This window comes from Petromyzon marinus, chromosome 1, assembly GCF_048934315.1.
Source record: "Petromyzon marinus isolate PM22_M1 ecotype Great Lakes invasive population chromosome 1, UKy_Petmar_22M1.pri1.0, whole genome shotgun sequence".
In the NCBI taxonomy this organism is placed as follows: Eukaryota; Metazoa; Chordata; class Hyperoartia; order Petromyzontiformes; family Petromyzontidae; genus Petromyzon; species Petromyzon marinus.
This window is the reverse complement of record NC_133667.1, coordinates 35,994,026-36,018,367: the sequence shown is the minus strand read 5'-3', so window position 1 is coordinate 36,018,367 and position 24,342 is coordinate 35,994,026. Positions and strand designations below refer to the sequence as shown.

Here is a 24,342-nt window from a genome sequence, read left to right as displayed (position 1 = left end):
ATTAAATACATACATGCATACACACGTGATTAAATACATACAGGCATACACACATGAATAAATACATACATGCATACACACGTGATTAAATACATACATGCATACACACGTGATTAAATACATACATGCATACACACATGAATAAATACATACATGCATACACACGTGATTAAATACATACATGCATACACACATGAATAAATACATACATGCATACATACATGAGCAAAGCTGTCATCTCAAAATAAATACAAGGACGTGACGCTTGACGCGTCATCGCTGCCCTCTCTCTCTCCGTGTATTTTTAGGCTTTGGTTCGAGGTTCGGCCTTGGGTGATGTCTGGGGGCCACGTTGGAGGCGGAATTGGGGGGGGGGGTGAAAGGGGGGGTGAAAGGGGGGGGGCTGTCACCGCCCCCGCTCCTTCTCCCCTCTTCAAGGACTCTGGGTCTAAATGACCTAGGGTGTTCACCCACTCCAACCCCCTCCCTCCATGCCGTGGCACGCCTCCCATCAGCCCACGTACTACTACCAGGACGAGAACTTCACGCGTCGTCTGTTGATGGTACGAGCCCCGTATTCCACGTTCCTGTGGCAGGCGCGAGTAGATGAGACGGCTCGTGTTGGCGTTCCACAATGTTGTTTACCCGTTCTGCCGACCTCAGACGGATGGAGTAGTGTATAAGGTACGTGGGTGGTGATGGTGGTGGTGGTTGTGGTGTGTTGGAGGCTGCGTTAATTGGAGGCAGTCGTCCGCCAGCAACAACGGAGGGCGGAGGAGCGGCGCTCGCAACAGCGAGCGGAACGCCGGGCGGATGAAACGAACACGGCCGCCAGCTGGTGCGGTGATGGGGCACAGGTGGTGCATCTGCCGGGCATCTCCGTCGGGTCGGTCAACCTATAACACCTGGAACCTGGGGGTCTGTCCCTTGACCTCAAACCAGCAGCGAGCCTTCGACGACACTTCACGTGACGGCCTCAACGTACACCTAGGCTGGCACCCCCGTGGTGACGTCACATCCACTTCGGGGCGACTTGGTGCTGTTGCGGAAAGTTCTCCTGTGACCCTCGACACAGAAACTCACCCCCCCCAATTCCCCAGGTCACCCCCCCGCCCCCCAGGTCACCCCCCCCGCCCCCCAGGTCACCCCCGCGCCCCCCAGATCACCCCCCCCCCCAATTCCCCAGGTCACCCCCCCCGCCCCCCAGGTCACCCCCGTGCCCCCCAGGTCACCCCCCCCACCCCCCAGGTCACCCACCCCGCCCCCCAGGTCACCCACCCCGCCCCCCAGGTCACCCACCCCCCGCCCCCCAGGTCACCCACCCCGCCCCCCAGGTCACCCCCGCGCCCCCCAGGTCACCCCCGCGCCCCCCAGGTCACCCACCCCGCTCCCAGGTCACCCACCCCGCCCCCCAGGTTACCCACCCCGCCCCCCAGGTCACCCACCCCGCCCCCCAGGTCACCCACCCCGCCCCCCAGGTCACCCACCCCCCAGGTCACCCACCCCGCCCCCCAGGTCACCACAACTTGCTGCCCCACCCCTCCCCCAGAGACGTAGCTGCGCTGGGCCGTGCCGCGTGGAAGACTTGTGATTTTGTTGTTATCGTCGTTATCACGAGCGACAAGTCACAGTCTGCCTCACGGAACGTGCCGACATCGTCTGCGAGGAGAGCCGTTCACTGAGACGTCATCAGCATCGTCATCACCATCATCACCATCGTCATCATCAGCATTTTCACCAGCATCACTTTCATCGTCGTCACTATGACAGTAATCATCATCGTCATCGTCACCATCATCGTCACCATCATCACCATCATCACCATCATCGTCATCATTGTCATAATCATTGTCGTCACCATCACATTAATAATCGCCATCATCGTTATCATCGTCGTCCTCACCGTCATAATGCAATGATAATTAACATTTGTCAGGCGCGTTTAGTCGTCAATAAGTGCATTTAATAATCACCATCGGTCACAAACTGCAGCAGCAGCAACGTGCTCAATTTTCCGTGTAACATAATAATTATTGCGTTGAATTGAAATGGCGGAAGAAGAAGTACTTGAGACATTGAAAAATGATGATGATGATGATGCATACAGCGACACTGAAGAGGTAGAGTAACGAGGGTTAATACACAATTACTCCGACATTTTACAATTGTTCTCCTATCCGTGCAACTCGTTCACCAGAATAATCCTTGAATCATCGAACGTATACAAACAAACTCGTTGCATCTCCAACCAGCACCACCTAGCCAGTGAGCTTGAACACGTATGCCAGGCTCTCAGGAGGAATGGATATTCTGACCGCACAATCCGCAAAGCTGCATCCCCAACCATGGGTAGAGAACCATCTGAAGACCCAATAAAAACCATCACCGTACCATACATAACAAGGGTTACCAAAAGGATTGCCGAAATCTTAAACAAACACAAGATCCAAGTTCGGTTCAATACAGTACACAAAATCCGTGATTTGACCCCATCGGTGAAGGATGCGCTTCCGGACATGCAATGTCCTGGTGTCTATAAGCTGAGTTGTGTCTGCGGCAGCAGTGACATTGGTGAAACGAAGCGACGTGTCTCAGACCGGGTTCGCGAACACAAAGCGGATTTGAAACACGGCAGAACCAACACCTCGGCGGTGGTGGATCATTGTTTCAACGCTGTGGGCACACGTGACATTGATAACACGTGACATTGTTTTCTCCGAGACCAAGGTGCTCTGCAAACCCTCGGGCCATCTTCAGAGATGTGTTCATGAAGCCATCCAGATATACAAACACAGACAAAACTTTAATCGAGAAGATGAATTCAGATTGAGCAATCATTGGAAGGATGTGATAAACCACGTTAATTCTAGATTTAAAGCTTTCGTGACTGCAAGGATCCATACTCTTTGGTTCTATTCGGTAAAGTCACGTAGGTAAAAAATAAAACAACAAAAATCACGACGTTTCGGTCACAACACAAGCGGCCTTCATCAGGTGAAGGGATCAGGCTGTCTCGAGGACAGCGCTGGAGTGGAACACAGCCACGCTCAGACAGCGACCTTTAAGCTGTGTGCGAGCAAACAAGGTGCCTTGACAAAGGAATTAGCATAAAAATTAGCATTTGATTGGCCGACTTAGCATAGAGGTGGTGTACGTGCCGGTGGACTTGCCGTTTGGCGCGGGGGGGGGGGGGAGTTTACCTATTGATGGTGTGAAAAGGGAATTTATAAGAGCTGCGAAAGTGTGGGGTACCACTACTTGAAAAATATACTGTACCATTGAAAATTAGTTTAATGTTTAGTTCGATTTAGAACATCTTTCCAATGGTTGCTTAATTTGAAACCATCTTCTCGGTTGAAATTGTGTCTGTGTTTGTAGATCTGAATTGCCTCGTGTCCTCGAGACAGCCTGATCCCTTCACCTGATGAAGGCCGCTTGTGTTGTGGCCGAAACGTCGTGATTTTTGTTGTTTTATTTTTTACCTACGTGACTTTACCGAATAGAACCAAAGAGTATAAACCACGTTAAGTTTTAACTGCTATGATTCTCACTCACCCACCCGTGTGTCTTGTTGGCCAATTACTAATTCAAGTCTAATTGCTTGCTAATTTCTCCAGCCCCACTCGTCCCTGCACGCCACAAACCCCCCTCTCCCCTGTGAACTCCTACAGCCAAACTCCCCCCCCCCCATCCCGTGCCTATATAAAGCCACAGCAGCAGATAATTTTTCTCACCTGAATACGGACGCTTGTGTTGCGACCGAAACGTCGTGTTTCCTTTTATTTTATTTTTTCTATCTACGTGACTTTACCGAAAGAACCAGAGACTTTGGATTCCTGCAGTCACGAAAGCTTCAAATGAAGATTAAACAAACTCAACATACACACATTGTCGTGGCATCTTTGTCCCCTAAGACAATCGCGGAACATATGAGGGTGGCGAGAAGCTCGTGGACAGTGAGAGCTGTCTGTTGTTTCACAGCCGCAAAGCGACGATGACGACGGGCTGTCTCGGTCGGCCGCGTGCATTTGAGACGCCGTAATTCACACTCTCTCCCCATGTCGCCACTTGAACGTTGCCGTTGAAATAAATAAAAGTCATAGATTCTGATGAAATCAACACGAGAGTCACGTTACCTCTCTGTCGGCTGCGCTTGTAAAGTGGCACGGGCATTGCATATCGTTGTTTCACCACAGAGAGGTAGGGGGGGTGGGAGGGGGAGACCGTAGAATTTAATTTCCTCGATGGTTTTTGTGGTTCGAGTCCCGATCCCGTTTGAATTTGGGTGGCGGTGGGAAATAATTTGTCAGCAAAAAAAAATTCCTTGCACTTAACATTAACTCGCTGCACTGACCAATTGTGGCCCAAGGCATCGGCCAACAAAGCAAAACGACACGGGGCCCCCGGAGTCGCTCAAATTGCCTCTAATTAAATGGACAAAAAATGATATTTATGCACCAAATATTAGCTGAAATTTAAATAAAATTAACATGGAACGCGAGTGAATCTCTCTCTCTCTCTCCGGCCTTCATCTCTCGTATCAATCTCGCTTCGCCTCTGTTAGCTTGTCTTCATCTTCTCCCTCGTCCCGCGACACCCCCCCCCCCCACTTCACCTCTCTTCGCTCATCCTCCCCACAACTTCCAGTCGTCGTTTCTTTTGGCGTATTTCGTGGAGGTCACGCCAAACCAAACTATTTCTGAAACGTCGTCTGCAAATTGGCCAAGGAAGGCCTACTCGATATACAATCACGACGGCATCTCCGTCCCGTGTCTGTTGTAATCATACGTGGTTCACAATCAAACGTGAAATGTTAAAACAAGTCGGCCCTATGAAGCTCGGGCTGAATTGCATGCCGGGTATCGCAGCCCGCAACTTCTGTGGGCTGCCGGTACTTTTCTGGACAGCCGTCAACCCCTTATCGCTGAGGCAATGCTGCTTTACCGGTTCCTTATCAATGTCACATCACCCGCTTGCGAACTTTAATAAAGAACGCAAGCGTGACTCCAGGACCGCACTGTGTAGTTGTGTTGATTTCACAACACGCCACTGCCGTCCACCCACTGCGATCCGGCATTAGCTCCTTTCACTGAAACTTCTCGAGCAACAGCAGCAGCTGTTCCCTGCAAAGGTTCCCCCGTATAGCCTCAACAGACTGTTGGGGAAAGTGCTGTTAGCGAGTAGCACTTATGAAGGCCGGCACGGCGCACGAGGGGGTGGGGTGGGGGGGGGGTGGCCAGAACCACGCCCGGCCGCCTTTGTTTCACCAAGTCCTCATGCTTACGCACCGTACCAGTAACCGGTTTCAGGTCTGAGTCGACCTAGGGGAGGCCCACGCCAGATTCAGACATCACTCGCCACTGATGTTTGTATAAATGTCTGCACCGGCCACCACACCACATCCAGTAGACGTCTCTCGCTCTAGACCCTGGCTATTAGTCACCCTGCCACCGCCTGGAATTTAGTAGCGACACGGAAATTCTGACAGGAGTGAGACATTGATGCCTGTCGATGCAGTGTACACACACGCGCGCACGCAGACACTCTGTGGGTGCTCTTCACAGTGGAGTTGTACACGTGTAAGGTAAGAGTGCACAGCTAAAGGCAAGTGAGCTGTTCATGTGAGGACCTCGTGTGTTTGCAGGCCGATGGTTCCACACCCCTCCCACCAATCCCCCCTCCCACCTGAAATGTTCACGTAAACCGAGTTCCTTCCGTTCTGAACGCAGTCCACCAACCCCTGTATCCCTTCCCTCGCCGGCCCGAAATAACTTGGGGTGGGTGTGGGGGGGGCAACAATTAGATTTAAAGCGACTCCAATCTTCTGCCTCGACGCGAGAGATCCGATGAGGGAGAGTGCGGAGAGACGGAGCAGGCAGTGGAGAGAGTGAGAGGCGCAGAGGGATGTCGGGACGCGTGATGATTTAAGCAACGGGGAGTGGCTCGGAGCGTCCCTGCGACAGGTGAGGCGAGATGGGCGTTGTGGTTTCAGTGGCTGTCCGTGTGTGTGTGTGAAACTGTGAGGACGTGATTGTGTCTGCATGTGTGTATGTGTGGCTTCAAGGTGCACATAGCCTGGCACAAGCGTCCTGGTGACGTCACCGCCACTTAGTGGCGAATGGCGGTTGTTGCGTATATGTATGAATGTGTGTGCATGTGCGTGTGTGCGTATGAATGTAGGCCTTCATAGGTGCTACTCGCTAACAGCACTTGCCCCAAGAGTATGCTGAGGCTATACGGGAGATCTTTGTCTCTGTGTATGAATGTGGAGCGCGGTGGTGTAGCGGTTAGCGAGCTGCGCTCCCAACCCGGCGACCCAAGTTCGATTCCCGCTCACGGCCAATGCCAGTGACGAATATCTGAACCGGTCCTGTGCCTCCCCTAGGTCTACTCAGCCTAAAAGGCGGCCGGGCGTGGTGTTGGCCACCCACCCACCCCTCGTGTGCCATGTCGGCCTTCATAGGTGCTACTCGCTAACAGCACTGGCTCCATCAGTCTGTTAAGGTTCCACGGGTTCATCTTGTCTTGTCTGTGACTGCGTGAGTACAGTATACTGCACATGCGTGGATGTGTGCTCTTGAATACGACTTGCGTGACGGTGTCTACGCCTAGCTGATTACCACTGCATGATTGTAACGACGAGTGTGTGTGATAGTGTGACTGTGTGCGACCGTGATTATGGGTGTGTGTAAGTGTGTGTGTGCGCAGTGTCTAGCAATTGCCCCTGTAAAGCTAAACGAGTGATATTTGCATGTCGTTTACCGGACCAGCTGGACCCCCCCCCCCCCCCGGGTTGATTCGGACTTCAGTGTGTTCCTGGTGGGGTGTGCAAACATCGGTCCTGGATCCTGGTGACATAATGCCCTTGTGCGCGTTCCACGGTAATCTTGACACCCAGTGGTGTGTTTACCTTGATGGAATGCCGTCATTTGTAACGCATCTGATATCATCCTCCTCCTGGCTTGTTTATTTTGTGCAAGCAGCACTACTGGTTTTAAATTCCTAACCCTGCCCTGCACGGTGAGGCTGCTATGTCAGCTATGACTTAAGCCTGTAGGAAGTGAGGAGCGGTGGGGCAGCGGTTAGCGCGTTGCTTTGTCTGAAACGTCACTGGTGAGTGATGTCTTGCGACTGATCGCTGGACTCTCTTAAATAATACAAAAAGCGAAAATTAAATTCGCCTCCTTCGCATGTATCTGTCCCTCCACGTAATACATCAATAAAACCATCAAAGTATGTTTTTTGCTACATCCCATCAGCCGCACGGACAACCCGCACGGACCAGATTTTTGCCTGCCGATCCAGATTCCACTCTGGCAAACATTGGCCTGGAAGCTAAATGGGCCGACGTATTTTTTTTTTTAAAGGCATAGGCCCAGGACCGATTCATATTTCACTCGTCAATGATTTTGCCCGTAGCTCAGAATTTGGATCGCCGGGTTCGTAGCGTAGTGCGCTAACCACTTCGTCATCTTTACCCACCGACATACATTCACAACACTTTCACGCGCGCTTACACACACACTAACCTACCCATTCTCTTCCACACAGTGTCTCGCACACAAACACGCTCACACACGCACTCTCTGAAACACGTGAACACTCGTGGGTTTGTCCTTGGTATCGCACACTTCGTGAGGAAGTCGACAGTTGTAGTCATATGCATAGACCCGCCACCCCGCCATAGGAACGTGGAATTTCCAACACTGTCTCAGGATTGTAAACGAGAATTGAACACCATCCCCATGCTCATTTGAGCAAGAATTTCCCTTGGCTTTTACCGAGAACACAACACCATTTCAGAGTGGCTTGGTAGCAGAGTCCTCGGTGGTTTGCGATTAGCTGGCAGGTATCTGTGAATTGATGATCATCAGCAGGGTGACCATTTCTTAACGCGGCGAGACCACATTGAGGCAGACGTCCCTTGCCAGAGAGAGAGAGGGAGACCCGGAGGGCAAAGTGTGCTGCGACATGAAATCAATACGGACATAAAATCTCATACAAGATTAGCGCAATAAGTAAACATCGGTACGTGAACACTGATGACCACGCATCGACCGTTGAGATAAGTGAATTGAACAATTGAATCGCATTGGCGGATTCAAAGTTTCGCACTGTAAACGAGCGGCCTTGTGCAGCACACGCCGTCCCAATGAATGAATGAATGAGTGGATGATAATGATGATGGCCAGTGGTCGAGACTAAAGGCGGAGCGGCAGCCCAAGGAGAGGGGAAGACGATCCACGAGGGACACCCACTGCGGATGTGGGGATTGTAGCATGGCGAGGCCGTGAGAGATGGCGCCCGCTTGGGGCGGCCTTCATCCAGCGGTGGAGAGATGACGGTCTCTGATGATGACGACGACGATGATGCATTGCACGCAAATACGATTCGACAACAATACCCGCGGAATTGAACACTCGACTCGAGTGACTTACCGATCCCCCTGGCCTCTGTGCTCATTTGTTTTGCAGATACAGGCCGGAAGGGTGAACCCTAGCACGCAACTCACGTGACCTGCCTTGACCTCACCTGACCCGAGCCGGTTCGCCGCCGCCGCCGCCATGGCTAAACCCGGAGCCGTCAGCTCAATCAGGAAGGACGAGGTGAGGAGGAGGAGCAGGAAGACGAGGAGGACACGGGGACTGGCAGCGGGAGAAGCGGGGCGGGGAGGTGGTCTGTGATGAGGCTGGGGATAGTCACGGCTTCCGGAGTAAACAGGGGGCACCACTTACTGTGAAGGAGGACCATTGCCCGGAACGTCGCCTATTAAGTGTATTTATTTTGTAAAATATTTCAGGGCAGAACTATTGACGCACGTGCTTAGTCTTTGGTATCTGTGAGGAAGGGTGGCTGGGTTAGTGGGCAGCGGTAGGAGAGAGTGCCAATCCCCACACCCTCAGGGTAAACCATTTGGCGTCCTGGTCTAACACTGTTTGAGACTAAGCTCTAAAGAACGCTGTCTCTGGTATGGGCCAATCAGTTTCAAAGACAATGCATCATATACTACCAGAGCATGTCTTGTGCTTGCATGGTCACCACGAGTATATGTGGTTAATGCAGACATGATTCCTTGCAAAACGTTTCTGTTTGGTGCTTTATTGCCAGGAAGGGTCAAATCTATTCTTATATTTTGATAGTGGCAAGGGAGGTCCCATGATGTGAACCACCCCGTGAGCGGGATCAGACGGTGACCGTGCCGGCTCTATCGTAAGCTGTAGAACTTCCGACGACGACGACCCATGCGAATAATTGTCCGTACTCTGAGCCCGCGGATTTGCTTTGCGACCGCGCAGCAACAGTAGCGCGGACCTGGCAGAAGAAAGAACGGAGGCGATGGCGAGGCTTCGGGTCGACAATTACAATTGTTTTGTTTTCACGAGGTGATGGTGCGAGAGAGCAGGGCCGAGTCTTGGAGCTGTAGTGCTGGTCCCAGCGACGTCACCCTGTCGGCGATGGCCTCTTTAGCTCAAGTCCGTTCGTCCCTGCAGCCACCTCGAGGAGCCGCCTCTGATTTTGGGGGGCAGGTGCAGCGCCGGATGATCCTAGTAGCAAAAGTAGCTACTACATATGTAGCAGCTACTACATATGTACTACATATGTAGCAGCTACGGGCCCCGCGCTTTCAAAGGCCCCGCGCTAAATGCTTTCAAGCTATCAATTCCGGTTCAGTGATTCTGCACTTGCTCTATTACTATAGTACTATACCGCCTTCAACTTTTTACAAACGAGAGGGGTGTTTAAGTTTAACACGTAGGCTTTCGCGACCAACATTCATAATAAAGGTTTTTGGGTTAGATCGCGTTATTTATAAATGTGTCGTAACCCTCCACCACCCGATACGGCCAAACAGTAAAAAATGTGTCACGTTTACAAAGGACAAATAGTTCACTACTTTAGCCCGAGTGAATCAACATCATTTAAAATTTAAATACGCCAGAATGGGCGAATTGCCCGATGATGCTGGATGTAATTACCAGCGAAACGTCGTACTCAAATTTTAAATGATGTTGTTTCACTCTTCAACACACCGGTGGGCGAAAGCAGTGAATTATTTGTCCTTTGTAAACGCGACACATTTTTGACTGTTTGGCCGTGTCAGGTGGTGGAGGGTTACAACACAATTATAAATAACGCGATCTAACCCAAAAACCTTTATTATGGGGTGTTTAAGGTTAGCGATGTCGTATTATCTGGCTGTATAGCAAATGAAAAATTTTGTGTTTTGATTTTTACGTGTTTTTTTTTTATTTACGGCCCCTTTATAACATCACGCTAGAGGCCCCGCACTCGCTTAATCCGGCACTGGGCAGGTGCACGTTAATTATGGGGGGGGGGCGTCAATGCTATGTGAGGGGTCGCAGGGCGCACGTGAATGATGGAAGGGGGCATTGCTATGTGGGGGAGGGGGGCGGGGGGCACGTTAATGATGGGAAGTGGGGGGAGGGGTCATCGGTATTCATTTGAATCGATTCTCTCCACAGAGAGGACCAGATGCAAATTGAGACCGACATCTCAGTGTGGGTGTCCACGCGTGTCTACGCGTGTGCCAAGTGCAGTGCGCAGACAGCGTTAGTCACCTTGGGACGTGTTTAACAATCATCGGGCGCGTGCAGCAAGGAACGGCTCTCGATTTGCGTTTGAACGGGGGAGGAGGAGTAAATTCTTAGACGCGGACAGAGGGAGCGTGCTGATTGGGTGGCCGCGAGGAGTGAACTTGGGGAACCCTGCTCCACATTGCCCGATAGCGCACAGGTGCACGCAGGTGAGACCACGTGATTGCGGCTAAAGGTGCAGAGGTGCGCGTTTCTGCACGACGCGGGTGAAAGGGGGTGGGGGCGTTGTGGGGGGGGGGCGGCGGTGGGGGGCATGGGGGGTGTGGAGAGAAAGCTGTATAGCTCAGTGAGCCTTACCTGGTCACATGAAACGTAGTTTTGTTTGGTTTAGAGGCTGGGGTTTGGTTTTGACGGTGGGCGCGGGGCATGGAACGCATCCGAGAGCACCTCCAGCGGGGAGACGGAGCAATGAGGTCAGCTGGTGCGTGTCGGTGCCAAATGGATTAGTATTCGATCACAGGCTCGCGACGGGTGGCGGCGGTGGCGGATCCTGAAGGCATTAATCCAACAGTGGATTGGCCCTGGCTGGGGGTGGGGTGAGTCCGAGAGGGGAGAGGAGTGGAGGATGGTTACGTTGAGGATGTGGGCAGCTCGTTCAGGTGTGAGGCGTGAACACAGATTTGTGGCTAGCACGCGGTGACACCCACACCTTTATTTAACACTCCAACCGAAAAGATTATTCAGGGACAAAGGTCCCACGGCCGGTTTGCATAAAGCACCTTCATCGTCTCTGCCTGCAGTGGGTATAGGCGATGGAGATGAAAGACCACGAGGAAATCGTGGTTTGTCGTCTTGCGCAACCGCTCGCTGCCCATGGGGGGGGGGGGGGATATTAATAACGTACAGCAGGCAAATGCGCAGCCCTGCAACTGCTCGCTCACGCTACTGCTGGCAGAAGGCCCGACTACTGCACTCAAAGGAGTTTTAAAGAAATCCTTCTGAAATATATTTTTGCCGACGCTTGGCTTAACACACTGTGGCCAGACGTCTCGTAAGGTGTGCGAGTACCCACGCTTTACCCCGCCACACGTGACCTGTCCATCGACATACTGCGGTGAACATTTTGACACTGCTGGGTGGACAGAGGTGGGGGTGTGGTAGGATTAGGGGGGGGGGGGGGGTTAAGTGGCGCCCCGGGAGAAAGAACCGGATCGGCAAGTTCAGCATTCCGTCAAATACTAGGACGTTATTTTTGGTGCCAAACGTTTGTGAAGGAAAAAAATACCAATTATTTACCACACTTTCATCAATCCACCACTTTTGATATGAGCAAAAAAAATACGTGTTTAGTAAATCAGCAACGAACAGCTGATGATGGCGATTATGATAATGAGGAAGGACAGATTGAGGAACACATGGAGCACAGATTGAGGCTGTCTGGACGAGTTGACTCGGGTCGAACGCGTCATGTCTACAAGGGCCGATGGAGGCTAGAGGCGGAGTGGCAGCCAAAGGAGGCAAGGAACGCGCCCCAGAGGACGTCCACCGGGGAGTATGGAGGAGATACCCTCCAGGATTTCTGTGACCTCCTGGACATCTGCGACTTACTGGACACCTGTGACCTACTGGACATCTGCGACCTCCTGGACACCTGTGACCTACTGGACATCTGTGACCTCCTGGACATCTGTGACCTCCTGGACATCTGCGACTAACTGGAGATCTGTGACCTCCTGGACATCTGTGACCTCCTGGACATTTGCGACTTACTGGAGATCTGTGACCTCCTGAACATCTGCGACTTACTGCACACCTGTGACCTACTGGACATCTGCGACCTCCTGGACATCTGTGACCTACTGGACATCTGTGACTTACTGGATATCTGCGACCTACTGGACATCTGCGACCTACTGGACATCTGTGACCTCCTGGACATCTTCGACTTACTGGAGATCTGTGACCTCCTGGACACCTGTGACCTACTGGACATCTGCGACCTACTGGACATCTGCGACCTACTGGACATCTGTGACCTACTGGATATTTGCGACCTACTGGACATCTGCGACCTACTGGACATCTGCGACTTACTGGACATCTGCGACCTCCTGGACATCTTCGAATTACTGGGCATCTGTGAACAGAGAGCTTCATAGTTCATAGGAATCCTTCCAGTATAAATAAAGATAATTCTGGGATACATCTCGGCCCCTGTCCAGTAGGCAGAGATTGTGACGGCCCGAGGAGACCTTCCGTCATCCAGCAGTGTCTAGAGCATGGCTGACGACGAAGACGATGATTGGCATGATGAGTGGCACTACAGCAGAATCCACGGCGATAGACCCACACACAGCTGTAGTCGCCTGCACTTGCACGGCTGCCGTCCTGAATAAAGACGGCTTCATCAGCCGGTGGCGTAAGCGATAGGGAACGCGTGGGTGTGGAAGGCGGAGGGGTGGTGAGGAGGAGGGAGTAGGGGGAGGGTGAGATAACAATACTTCCTGGATCTCGACTCGACTCACCTGTTCTGCTTGTGTCACGCTCCGCAGGTAAATCATCGTGTGAACGCGGTAAGGTCGGCCGCATCGACTCACCTGCTCACCCTCTCGCCTTTTATTCTGTCTGCCTTCACACCTGCCTCATCCATCTCACCTACCTAGCTACCTTCTCACCTGTACACTACAACCTGCCTACCCACTCGTCCACTCACGCACTCGAATACTAACCTCTCACCTGTTGACTCTCTCCAGCTCACTCTTCTCTCACCCGCTTGCCACCTCACTTCCGCACCTGCTCACCCCCTCACCTGCGTTCACGCTCGCACCGCTCACCTGCTCACCTGGTTAGCAGCCTGGGAGTCGGGAGTTGGCGTGTGTCTAACACGAGCCCGTGAGTAGTGCTCTCTCATTTACGTATCGGCCGTTTCATAGTTGATGATTGGCTGTCGTATTATTCACCTGGCATAGCAAGCCTATGATTGGCGCGTGTGTGTGTGTGTGTGGAGACAAAGGCGGCCGGGCGTGGTAATGGCCACACCTCCCCCTTCACAGGTGCTACTCGCCAACAGCACTTGCCCCTACGAGTCTGTCAAGGCTATCGGGTGCGCTTTTACCTGTATGGTATGCAAGCGCCGGCTTCCCGAATTCCTGCTTGTACAGTGCCTCCGGCATGCGGTAACTAGAGCGGGGTCGAGCCTCCTCGAGGTCAACTCGGCCAAAAAAGGAAATACAGTGCAGTCATTTGAGAAAGGCAAAGGCGGCCGGGCGCACATCGTGTGTTGCGTGATTGCCGGACTTAATAGGTGCTGGCTAACAGCACTTGCCCCCAACAAATCATGATGGCGAAATGGGACTTTTGTTTGTGGTAATAATCTGTCTTGCACTGAACATACACTGGGGTGACCACGACCAGCAGAAGCCAGGGGTGAAGGTACCTGCCACGGGGAGCGGTGGTGCAGCGGTTAGCGCACTGCGCTGTGGACCGCGCAACCCGAGTTTGATTCCCACTCGCGGGCAACCACCACTAGTGACGATTACCTGAGCCAGTCTTGAGCCCTCTGACTAAGTCGACTCACACCTTATAAATGAGTACTCGGTGCGACGTGTTAAAACATCGCCACTCGGGAGACAAAGGCGGCCGGGCGCAGAGCTGGTCACCATCACCCCCATTAAAGGCTATACGGGGCACCTTTGTCTTTGTGCTGTAGCCAGCCAAGGTGGCATCACTGGGCAGGGGGCGAGCGGTGTTCGACAGCGAAGTTCAGTTCCACATTTTGTTAAAGTCATTTTTTTTTTAGTTTTTAAGAGCTGAAGTTGGCCGGAAATGTTGCTAATATTATCCCTCCGGTTTAACCAGGAATGCAACCCCGCCGCACGAGCTTTCGATACAGTGCACGATGACTGCGACTCTGAAACGTTGTGAAGCCATGATCCATCCACCGCTGGACGAAGGCCTCCCACCCCGCGAGCCGTTGCCAACTCGTGCCCCCCGGAGTGGGTGGCTGAGGCAGTGTGCGTGTTGGACTCGTAGTTAGTTCATAGTTAGTTCATAGTTTATTTATTTGGTATAGCCCTGTGAGCCATTCGGCTCTTGAATCGGGTGCAACCTCAACAAACAAAAAAAACATGAACAAGAAAACATCTTAAAGTGACTATGTGACTGTGCAAACAGAAAATCCAGGAAAAAAACAATCAAAATATTCCTGAAATAGCACCGTACACCAACGCTGTGTGCAAAAATCCCAGTGGGATGCAAGTCAAATAACAACAACCACAAGACAACTAAGATTAAGGCCATAAGTCTAACTCCGTATTACAATAAACAAAAACATGGCCAAAAACAAAAAAAACGTTTTCGAAATCACCCAAATAAAAGCCGTAAATGCAATGTAACAGTGATCATAGGGACTGTGACCGAATTTTTTACAATAAACTACATAAATAAATAAATTAAATAATTTTTATTAATTATAACACCAAAATCTAGAGCCATATTTTAGGCCACTGAAATAGCAGTGGCAGCTAGGGGTGTACAACTCCTCTAGAGCAGTTTTGAGTGAAGATCTCATAGGTAGTGATTCAAGTTGCAGTTTATTGGCAATATCATTCCAGACCCTGGGGGCATCAATAGCAAAGGCCCTTCCTCCGGTTTTTGTACGGCAATAGGGAATGTGAAGCTGGTAGACGAGCGAAGACCTGAGGTCAAATTTCTTCTTTGAAACAGAGAGGAGATCCAGTAGGAAGTCTGTGGATTTGTTTGTAAGTACATAGTGAATAAATAAGATCTGGTGCACAAGCCGTCGAACATTAAGAGATGTTAAGTTTGACCCAATGTAGAGATCACAGTGGTGAGTCCTATATGGGCAGTTCAATGCAAATCTTAAGGCCGAGTGATAGATGGAATCAAGCTTCTTCAGTACAGTACTTGAGGCTGATTTATACACGATGTCACAGTAGTCATGTAGAGGCAGTATGGTAGCTTTTATCAATTCCAAACAGAACATTGGGGGGAAGCAGTGCTTGTGTTGATACAGGAAACCAATTTTTATTTTTGTCTTTTTACCAATATAATCAATGTGATCTTCAAAATTAAGTTTTGAATCCAGAACCCCCAGATACTTATAGATCTTGACTTGCTCTATTTGATAATTATTCAAGGAATGTAATTGGCGAAAAATAACTTCCTGCTTTAGTCCCGGTGAGAAGCATAGCACCTTGGTTTCGGAGGTATTCAGGACTAGTTTAAGAGAATCTAGCTGATGTTGTAGTTTGTTGAAATCACCCTGGAGCTTAGCAATCACGTCATCCGGAGAGCGGCCAGCTGTAATCAGTATCGGTGGTGAATGTGGTGTAAAGTCCAAATGTCTCGGTGCGTAGTCACCCTGTGCTGATCGTTTAATCAGCCCCGCCGAAGGATGTTGGTTCTTCACGTGCGGTGCAGGCTCGACCTCATGTACGCGTTTTGAAATTACAATCATGACATCCCTTTGTAAAATCTGCTGCTGCTTGAAGGCCTCCCTCACGCCCCGTCGGTCATACGGATAGTGTGCCCGTACTTCACAGTGAAAGGGGTGGTTGGAGGGAAGTCGTGGTGGTGGTGGTGAAAACGGCTTCAGATTCCACTCGCCAGGGAATCGAACTCGGGCCTCCTAAGTACATAGTGCGCCACACCGCCCTAACCCCCCACCACAAGGTTAAGCCCCCTGTTAATGATACACGTGACCGTGTGATCATTAACGTGGGTGCTGAGTTGGGTCATTTATGACCTCTTCACTCCACGAGGGATCTGTGAAACTTCCAACCCGTCACGATGTTGCCTTGCGTGTGGAGCAAGTTGTGTTTTGTTTAACCAAGGTGAGAATACTCTCGAGACCAGGGCGAGCCTTGTGTGTGAGACTGACCTGGGGCATGATTAGTCTGCTGCACGTCGGGGATGAATGACTGAACAGAGCCAATTCAGTCATTTTGTAGTTTGGCAAATTTGGCAAATTTGGATACGTGCTGCATCCACGTAGAAATACGAACGTGTACAATACGAACGTGTACAGTACGAACGTGTACAGTACGAACGTGTACAAGTCTGTTGGTCTATTAGCCTTGGAGACGGCTGTTTACGATGCGGCAAGTACACTCTGGACTGGTTTTTGGGCAGGTTTTGCCCGGTCCAGAGTTCGCTCGCTTAAACGAATGCGAGCGGATGATATGGGTTCCGACTAAAGTAAATACGTGTTCGTATGTGGAGACGCGGACCGGAATTCTGCGAATGTATGCTCACAGCCGGTTGGCCTACACACAGGGGCTTGACGTGTTTTTACATTGGCCAAGCCATCAATCCGACCATCATCACCACCGTCATCGCCACCTTCACCACCATCATCACCATCACCATCGTCACTCCAGTGTGCAGAAAATTAGCAGCGCCACTGTGTCGGAGCGCCAACAGTGGTCCTACGGTTGGGCAACTCCCCATGATAGGAATGTGGAATTTCCAAACACTGGGCCACCGATGGTGAAGATCACTGCCAGGTGACACTTTGCGTTTTGGTTGTAATATGTTATAAAGTTGACATTTGCGAGTCATTACACCCGTGCCAGTGTGTGTGTGTGTCATCTAAAGTTGAAGTGCGTTTCCACGTTTTTCTGGGGCTCAAACAGCGTGGCGGTGGCGCTAATCTCCCATTGGCTGGAATTCGAATGTGGAATTTCCAGTGGTGGAAATTCCACATTCCTTCGGCAAGGTCCATCCAACCTCGTAGGACAACATAATGTGGAGCCCCGCGTGCGATATTCCGCATGGGAGGCGAGATGTCGATGATCATCAAATGTATTTAAGTTTATTTTGTTTAGCCAGGGTGAGAACTCCAGAGACCAGGATGCGTCTCAATCGCAAGGGTGACTTGGTTCGCAAAGCTGATGATGGTGGTGGTGGTGGGACATGCGTTTCAATGCCAGATCATAATCGTGAGACTCGATCAAATTGAGTCTCGACACGCAAGTGAGGCTTTCTTGGCCACAGTTAAATTATAGAGGACGCTGCTGCTGTGTAACGGTTATCACGTTGCGCGAATTGCAATGCTGATGTTTCCAGTTCGATAAAATCTCCCGGCACTACAGTTGAAACGGCGGTGGAAGTTACTTGAATACCCCCCTCCACCGCCGCTCCTGCCCTACCGCAGCTTCCATGCACCCAGCAGGATAGATGGGTGGGAGAGCGCGTGGGGGTGCGTCCCACCTCGTCGAGACGTCTGGCCAGTGTGGAAGAGTAAGACTAAGAAAACACCGCGCCTTAAAGGAGCTGTCTGGAACGCCCTCCGGTGAAGGCCCTTCCGCCAACAGTGGCGTGAGCGAGCAAGTCGCAGGGCCGCGGCGCCTTTACTCTTCACCATCACGCCTCTGCTGAACACGTTCTAACAAGCACGTGGTGGCGGCGCGCGTCCGTGTCCCGCAGGCCGTCCCCGCGACCACCCAGGCGTCCGCTAAGGCCAACGGTCACGGCTGGGAGCCCGGGTCGGTGTGCGTGGCGCGCTTCAGCTTCGACGGGGAGAAGAAGAAGGACCTGCCCTTCGCGAAGGGCGACCGCCTCACCATCGTGAGGTCCTCCAACGTGAGGCCCTCCAACGTCGGCGTGGCCGCTGCGGAGACGAGCGTTGCGGTGCTGTCCCCTCGCGTGTCCGCGTTTTCTTCGGGTGCTCCACGTGAATTTGGTGGGGCCCAGCGGATCCTCCGCTGTGCCCCGTCGCGTTGTTGTCGGTTTTGGTTGCGTTCGACTTCGAGCTGTACGTGTGGAATGGTGATGATGATGATGGTCACAGTAAGTTCATAATTACCGTCGTATTATTGCAATGCTATTGACGGCAATTACAACATTGATGGCGTTGGTGCCAATGATGAGGATTATCGCGACGGTAGAAAACACGAGTGTAAATGAAGATGGCGAAGACGATGGTGTGAAGGTGTCGATGATGACAGTCGGTATGAATGATGACATACATGGCGATGATGTTGTTTAATCGGTGATGACGACGCATTTTTCATTTTTATTAGGATGAATATTCGATTATGAATATTATCCAACTTATAGATGACGAGGACGATGATGACGACACCTCTGACTGTCTCCCTCCTACCGCGTCGTCCCCCCCCCCCCCTCGTGGCCCCCCCCCCCCCCCCCCCCCCCCACAGAGTAAGCAGTGGTTTCTTGCGAAGGACGCGACCGGGCGTGAAGGCCTCATCCCCATCACCTACATGCAGCAACAAACGAGGGGGGGCGCCCCCCCGACCAGCGATAAGATGAACTCCATGCCGTGCGTGCGCCCCGCCCCCCTCCCGCACTCCTTCCTGCATCCCCCCCTCTTTCGTGCACCCTCCAATTCCGGCTGCACCCCCACCCCACCCCACGCTCCTCCTCTCTGAGCCCCCCACCCCCGCGCTGCCGAGGTCGCTGCTGGGCGTGAAGGCCTCTTCCCCATTTCCTCCTCCTCGCATCAGCCCAGGGGGGTCGGCCCCCCACCCAAGGAGAATATGGACTCCATGCTTTGCGTGCACACTGCACCCCCCTCGCACCCCCACGTAGCCCCCCCTCGAAGACCTCCCTGCACCCCCACCACTCCTCCCTGCACCCCCACCACTCCTCCTTGCAGCCTGCTTTACTGCTCCCTCTACCCCCACACCACTCCCTGTACCCCCCCCCCCCCCCCCCAGTGCGTGCTTGTCCTACATTATCGGCACGCCGTGGTCAGTGAGCCCAGAGTAAGACCACCGCCCTAAATGTGCACCGATCACGCCCCCGATGTAGGATACGTGTGCACGCGTTCCGGCACGTTCACTGTGCGCGCGTCAGTCAGCACCCCGGACTCCCTTGCTAATTAGACGTTCCGTCTCGAGGGACATTGCAGGTGACATTCTATGATGATTTAGACGTATTTTTCGTGACCTAGGTTCAGGTTTCTAAAAGCGCTCTGACCAATCTAAACTATTTTTCATTTCACCAGGCAAGGCCCAATGAGTTGTACAGCTCTGACGTGAACGACGTGCCCTCTGTGCCCCCCTCCCCTCGGCGTGCCCCCCCCCCCCCACTCCCTTCCCCCGCCGCCATCTCCAGTTGGTTCCACGGGAAGATCTCGCGGGAGGAGGCGGAGCAGCTGCTGATGCCACGCTCGGACGGCCTCTTCCTGGTGCGGGAGTCCACCAACTACCCGGGCGACTACACGCTGTGCGTGAGCTGCGGCAGCCGCGTCGAGCACTACCACGTGGCCTGCCCTCAGGGGCAGTTCTCCGTGGATCCCGGCGTTAACTTCGACAGCCTGCCCAAGCTAATCGACGTAGGCCTCCCCCCCGCTCACCCACATACCCACTTGCATGCCTTATTGACTTGCCTACCTGTCTGCCTATTTACCTACCTACAATGTGTACATGCCTACCTGAATACCAGCCGTTTTACCTGCCTGTCTGCATACACGTCCACCTATACACCTACCAATATGCATGCCTGCAGACTCGCCCACCTGTCTGCATTGCCAAATTTCTATGAGCGTACATATCTGGCTGCCTGCTTCCCTATTTAACCTGTCTGCCTGTCTGCCTGCCTAACAACCTCCCTCCTGACTTGTCTACCTGCGTATCAACCTCTCGGGGGCCTAACAACCTATCTGGCAGCCTGGCCAAGCACGTGGAAAATCCCTGACCCATTCCCTACCTCGCTCATAAAATAAATACCCCCTTGCCTGCCTAGCCGGTGCGGCAAAACAGCCGGTGGACGACCCCACCTGTACCATGCTAGCGCAGATCAGCTGTGCCCGAGGAAAAGCGGTAACTGCGCGTGTGTGTGTCCATGCGTGTTGGGAGTCATGGCGCAGTGGTTGGCACCCTGCGCTATCGAACTCGGCGGCCGGAGTTTGATTGCTGCTCAAAGCCAGGTCAACTTTAGCCAGGGCAACTTAGCTTTAACTTTGTAACTGCTCGTGTGGTTTGTAAACATCAGCAATGGGGAGACAAAGGTGGCCGGACATGGTGCTGGCCACCCACGCAGCACTTTCCCCAATGGTCTGTTGAAGGCTACCTGGGGGATATTTGTCTTCGTTGTGTCCGTGCGCTAGTACTACTGGAAAGACGCCAACGGGCTGTGTACGCGCCTCACCTACCCACGCCTCACCAGCACGGCGCTGGCGATGAAGGAGCAGGAGTTCTTGAACTGTGAGTGTCACTCCAGCTCCTTCTGCAAGCTCCCTCGCCCACTAACTCACTCGCATGCTCACTCGTGAACTATGAAACTTGGACACTCTCACACGCGCTCATTCGCTGTCTAATTGACCCACCCATGTATGTGCTGCACGTTGAACTTCTTTCGCACCGTACGTAGCCAACCGCGCTGATCGGAGGTGAGCCTGCGTGCATGCGTGTCTTTGTGTGCCAAGGTGCCTCAAAGCGCACCTGGCCTGGCACAGGTGCCATGGTGACGTCACCATCACTTAGTGGCGAATGTTGGTATTGGTGCGTCTTTGGTGTTTGCTAACAGCACTTGCCCCAATCGTCTGTTTGGGCTATACAGGGTGTCTTTGTATTTGCTTGTGCGCAGGTGGCCGGGTCATAAATATGAATGAACTGAAGCTCGGCGAGGTGATTGGGAGTGGCGAGTTTGGAGGTGAGTGACGGTCACCCGGAGCCGGGAGTCGTCACAGCCTCGATTGGGGTTTGTGGCGAGGGGGTGGCGGCTGCATCGGGGCAGGGGTGGTGGGTGGGGGGTCATCTTCAGTTGCACCGGTTGGGGTCTGCAAACAACCTGAGCATGTGGAGGTAGCCGGGTAAATCGGGGGTGGGGGGCGGGGGGGGGGAATGGGGGGGGGGTCATAATGGCCGTGCATGAGACATGGAGACTGCACCGCTGAAAGACCTAGGTTCGCATCCAGGTTTCAGCCACCTGGTGATTAAAGCCGGGTTCTCAAGTCGAGCGAGTCAATGGTCTCAACCCGGTCACCAACAGCTGAATGAAAAAAAAAAACATCACTTAACTTTGTATTTCATTTGAGTCGATTGCAGCTGTTGAGAGTGGGATATATCTTGATCAAGCGTTTCAGCTCTCATAACATCTTAACGCGGGGGTGCGATGGGCACGTGACGAGGTGTGGCGGACACGTGTGTGTCTATGTGTGAGTCCCGTAGACATGTGTGTGTTAGGGAGCAGTAGTATAGCAGTTGACGAACCGCGCTACGAACCCGACAACCCGAGTTCGATTCCCGCTCACGGCCGACGCCAGTGACGATTTTCAAAACCGGTCCTGGGCCTCCCCTAGGTCGACTCGGCCTCAATTGAGCACCTGGTCTGATGTGTAAAAACATTGCGGCTGGGCGTGATCCTGGCCTTCATAGGTCCTACTCGCTAACAGCACTTGCCCCAAAAGAGGCTGTTAAGGCTACGTGGGGGATCTTTGTCTTTGCCCTGTAGACGTGTACCTGGGCCAGTACAACGGCACTGCCGTTGCCGTCAAGTCCCTGCACATGGAGTCGTCGACGTTGCAGGAGTTCATGTCCGAGATCACCATCATGACGTGAGTTCATGTCTGAGATCACCATCATGACTGAGTTCATGTCTGAGATCACCATCATGACTGAGTTCATGTCCGAGATCACCATCATGACTGAGTTCATGTCCAAGATCACCATCATGACTGAGTTCATGTTTGAGATCACCATCATGACTGAGTTCATGTCCGAGATCACCATCATGACTGAATTCATGTCTGAGATGACCATCATGACTGAGTTCATGTCCGAGATCACCATCATGACTGAGTTGATGTATGAGATCACCATCATGACCGAGTTGATGTATGAGATCACCATCATGACTGAGTTAATGTCTAAGATCACCATCATGACTGAGTTCATGTCCGAGATCACCATCCTGACTGAGTTCATGTCCGAGATCACCATCATGACTGAGTTCATGTCCGAGATCACCATCATGACGTGAGTTCATGTCAGAGATCACCATCATGACTGAGTTCATGTCAGAGATCATCATCATGACTGAGTTCATGTCCGAGATCACCATCATGACTGAGTTCATGTCAGAGATCACCATCATGACTGAGTTCATGTCAGAGATCACCAGCATGACTGAGTTCATGTCAGAGATCACCATCATGACTGAATTCATGTCCGAGATCACCATCATGACTGAGTTCATGTCCGAGATCACCATCATGACGAGGAAGAACCCGACAAAAACCCTGACCCCTAACCCCAAACCTAATTCTAGCCCCTAGCACAACTCCTAACCCTGACAACCCCTAAAACAATCCCTAACCCTAATACAAACCCTAACCCCAAACCCTAACACAACATGTAAACCCAAAGCCTAACCCAAACAAAACCTCGAACCCTAACACAACCCCGAGCTCAACCCGCAACCCCAACACAATCCCTAACCACAGAGCCTGACCCTATATCTTACCATGGGTTATAAACATTCTATCTACTCTAAAACTGCTATCCACTCATCCTCGATGGCCTGCCTTTTTGCGGTGAATAATAGCCATTGCCTCAAACGTCGCACACTGTTATACTTTTTTCTTTATAAGGTCACAGTGTTGTTGACGAATCTGTTGAGTTTTTTACTTGTTATTCGTGCTGTATCCGTCACCAAAGCTATCACTGACCCTAACGTTATCCTTAAGTCTATGACCCTACCTCCTAACCCTATTCCTGGACCATGTCCCTTCGCTCTAACCAAAAGTCGATCGCCCACTCCGTCCCCAAACCCCCCAGGAAGCTCCGCCACCGCCACTTGGTGAACCTGCTGGGCGCGGCGATGGGCGAGGTCCTCTACATCGTCACCGAGTACATGGCCAAGGTGAGGGCCGCTGGGAGGGCCGCTGGGATGCCCACAGGGAGGCCCACAGGGAGGCCCACGGGGAGGCCACGGCTAACAGCTACACTACCGCTCCCTGCACCCATCACTCCTGCTCACGGCACAACGAAGACAAAGATACCCCATATAGCCTTAACAGACTTTTGAGGCAAGTGCTGTTGGCATGCACCTATGAACGCCGGCACGGCACACATGGTGGGTGGGTGGCCAGCGCCACGGCCGGCTGCCTTTGTCTCCCTCGTGGCAATGTTTACACATGGCACCAGGTACTAGTTTGAGGCTGAGTTGATCTTGAGGAGGCCTAGGACCGGTTTAGATAATCGTCCCTGGTTTTGAACGTGAGTGGGAATCGAACTCGGATTGCATACATACACACACACACACGTGTGCAACGCACGATTTTTTTTCAGAACTAACCATTGCAGCGATATTATTACGCGAAAGGCCACAATAATCAATGGTGGGGTTTTTTTTTGTGTGCGCGAAGTCGCGGCTGAGCGTTCCATCGACTCCCCACACTGGAAGATCCGGTTTGATCACAGGCGGGTGGCTGGAACGTGGAATGCACAAACCCCGGGGGTTCTCACCGGTGCCGACTCGATACTCCGGCGTGGCCTCTTCCATTCTTTCTCTCTCTGTTCTTTCTTTGGTTGCTCAACGTGGGCGCAAAACGTAGCAAAGAGAAAATAAAAATCTGTTCCACTTCGCTCTGGCAAACAACGTCACCTCGGTCCGCGGCTGCCCACGTCGTCCGCTTGGCACGCGGGACGACGCCGCCGCTTAATGGCAGACAGCTTCGCTTAAATAATCCACAATAGAGGCGTTTGTGGGTTAGATCGCGTAAGTGTAAATGCATCGTTAAGCCCTCCACTACCCGACACAGGCAATTAGTAATGTTTGTCCCGTAAACAAAACG

The 24,342-nt window shown here is 52.3% G+C and overlaps 1 protein-coding gene across 7 annotated transcripts in view; it reads left to right on the top strand.

Moving 5' to 3' along the window:
• The first annotated feature begins 421 nt into the window (after positions 1-421).
• Positions 422-24,342, top strand: part of LOC116940864 (tyrosine-protein kinase CSK-like) — a 30,149-nt gene continuing 6,228 nt past the window's right edge. The window contains exons 1-9 of one of the 7 annotated variants that reach the window (XM_032951174.2): positions 422-563; positions 8,475-8,606; positions 18,006-18,209; positions 18,740-18,861; positions 19,659-19,878; positions 20,653-20,749; positions 21,132-21,197; positions 21,999-22,101; positions 23,324-23,408. In XM_032951174.2, the coding sequence (XP_032807065.1) occupies positions 8,565-8,606; positions 18,006-18,209; positions 18,740-18,861; positions 19,659-19,878; positions 20,653-20,749; positions 21,132-21,197; positions 21,999-22,101; positions 23,324-23,408 (939 nt within the window). In that variant the 5' untranslated portion in view covers positions 422-563; positions 8,475-8,564. Of the gene's footprint in view, positions 564-5,785; positions 5,964-6,429; positions 6,540-8,474; positions 8,607-12,997; positions 13,109-13,160; positions 13,449-16,303; positions 16,412-18,005; positions 18,210-18,739; positions 18,862-19,658; positions 19,879-20,652; positions 20,750-21,131; positions 21,198-21,998; positions 22,102-23,323; positions 23,409-24,342 lie in introns of those variants that run through there. The other 6 variants (XM_032951166.2, XM_032951183.2, XM_032951204.2 and 3 more) reach the window with 6 other exon arrangements.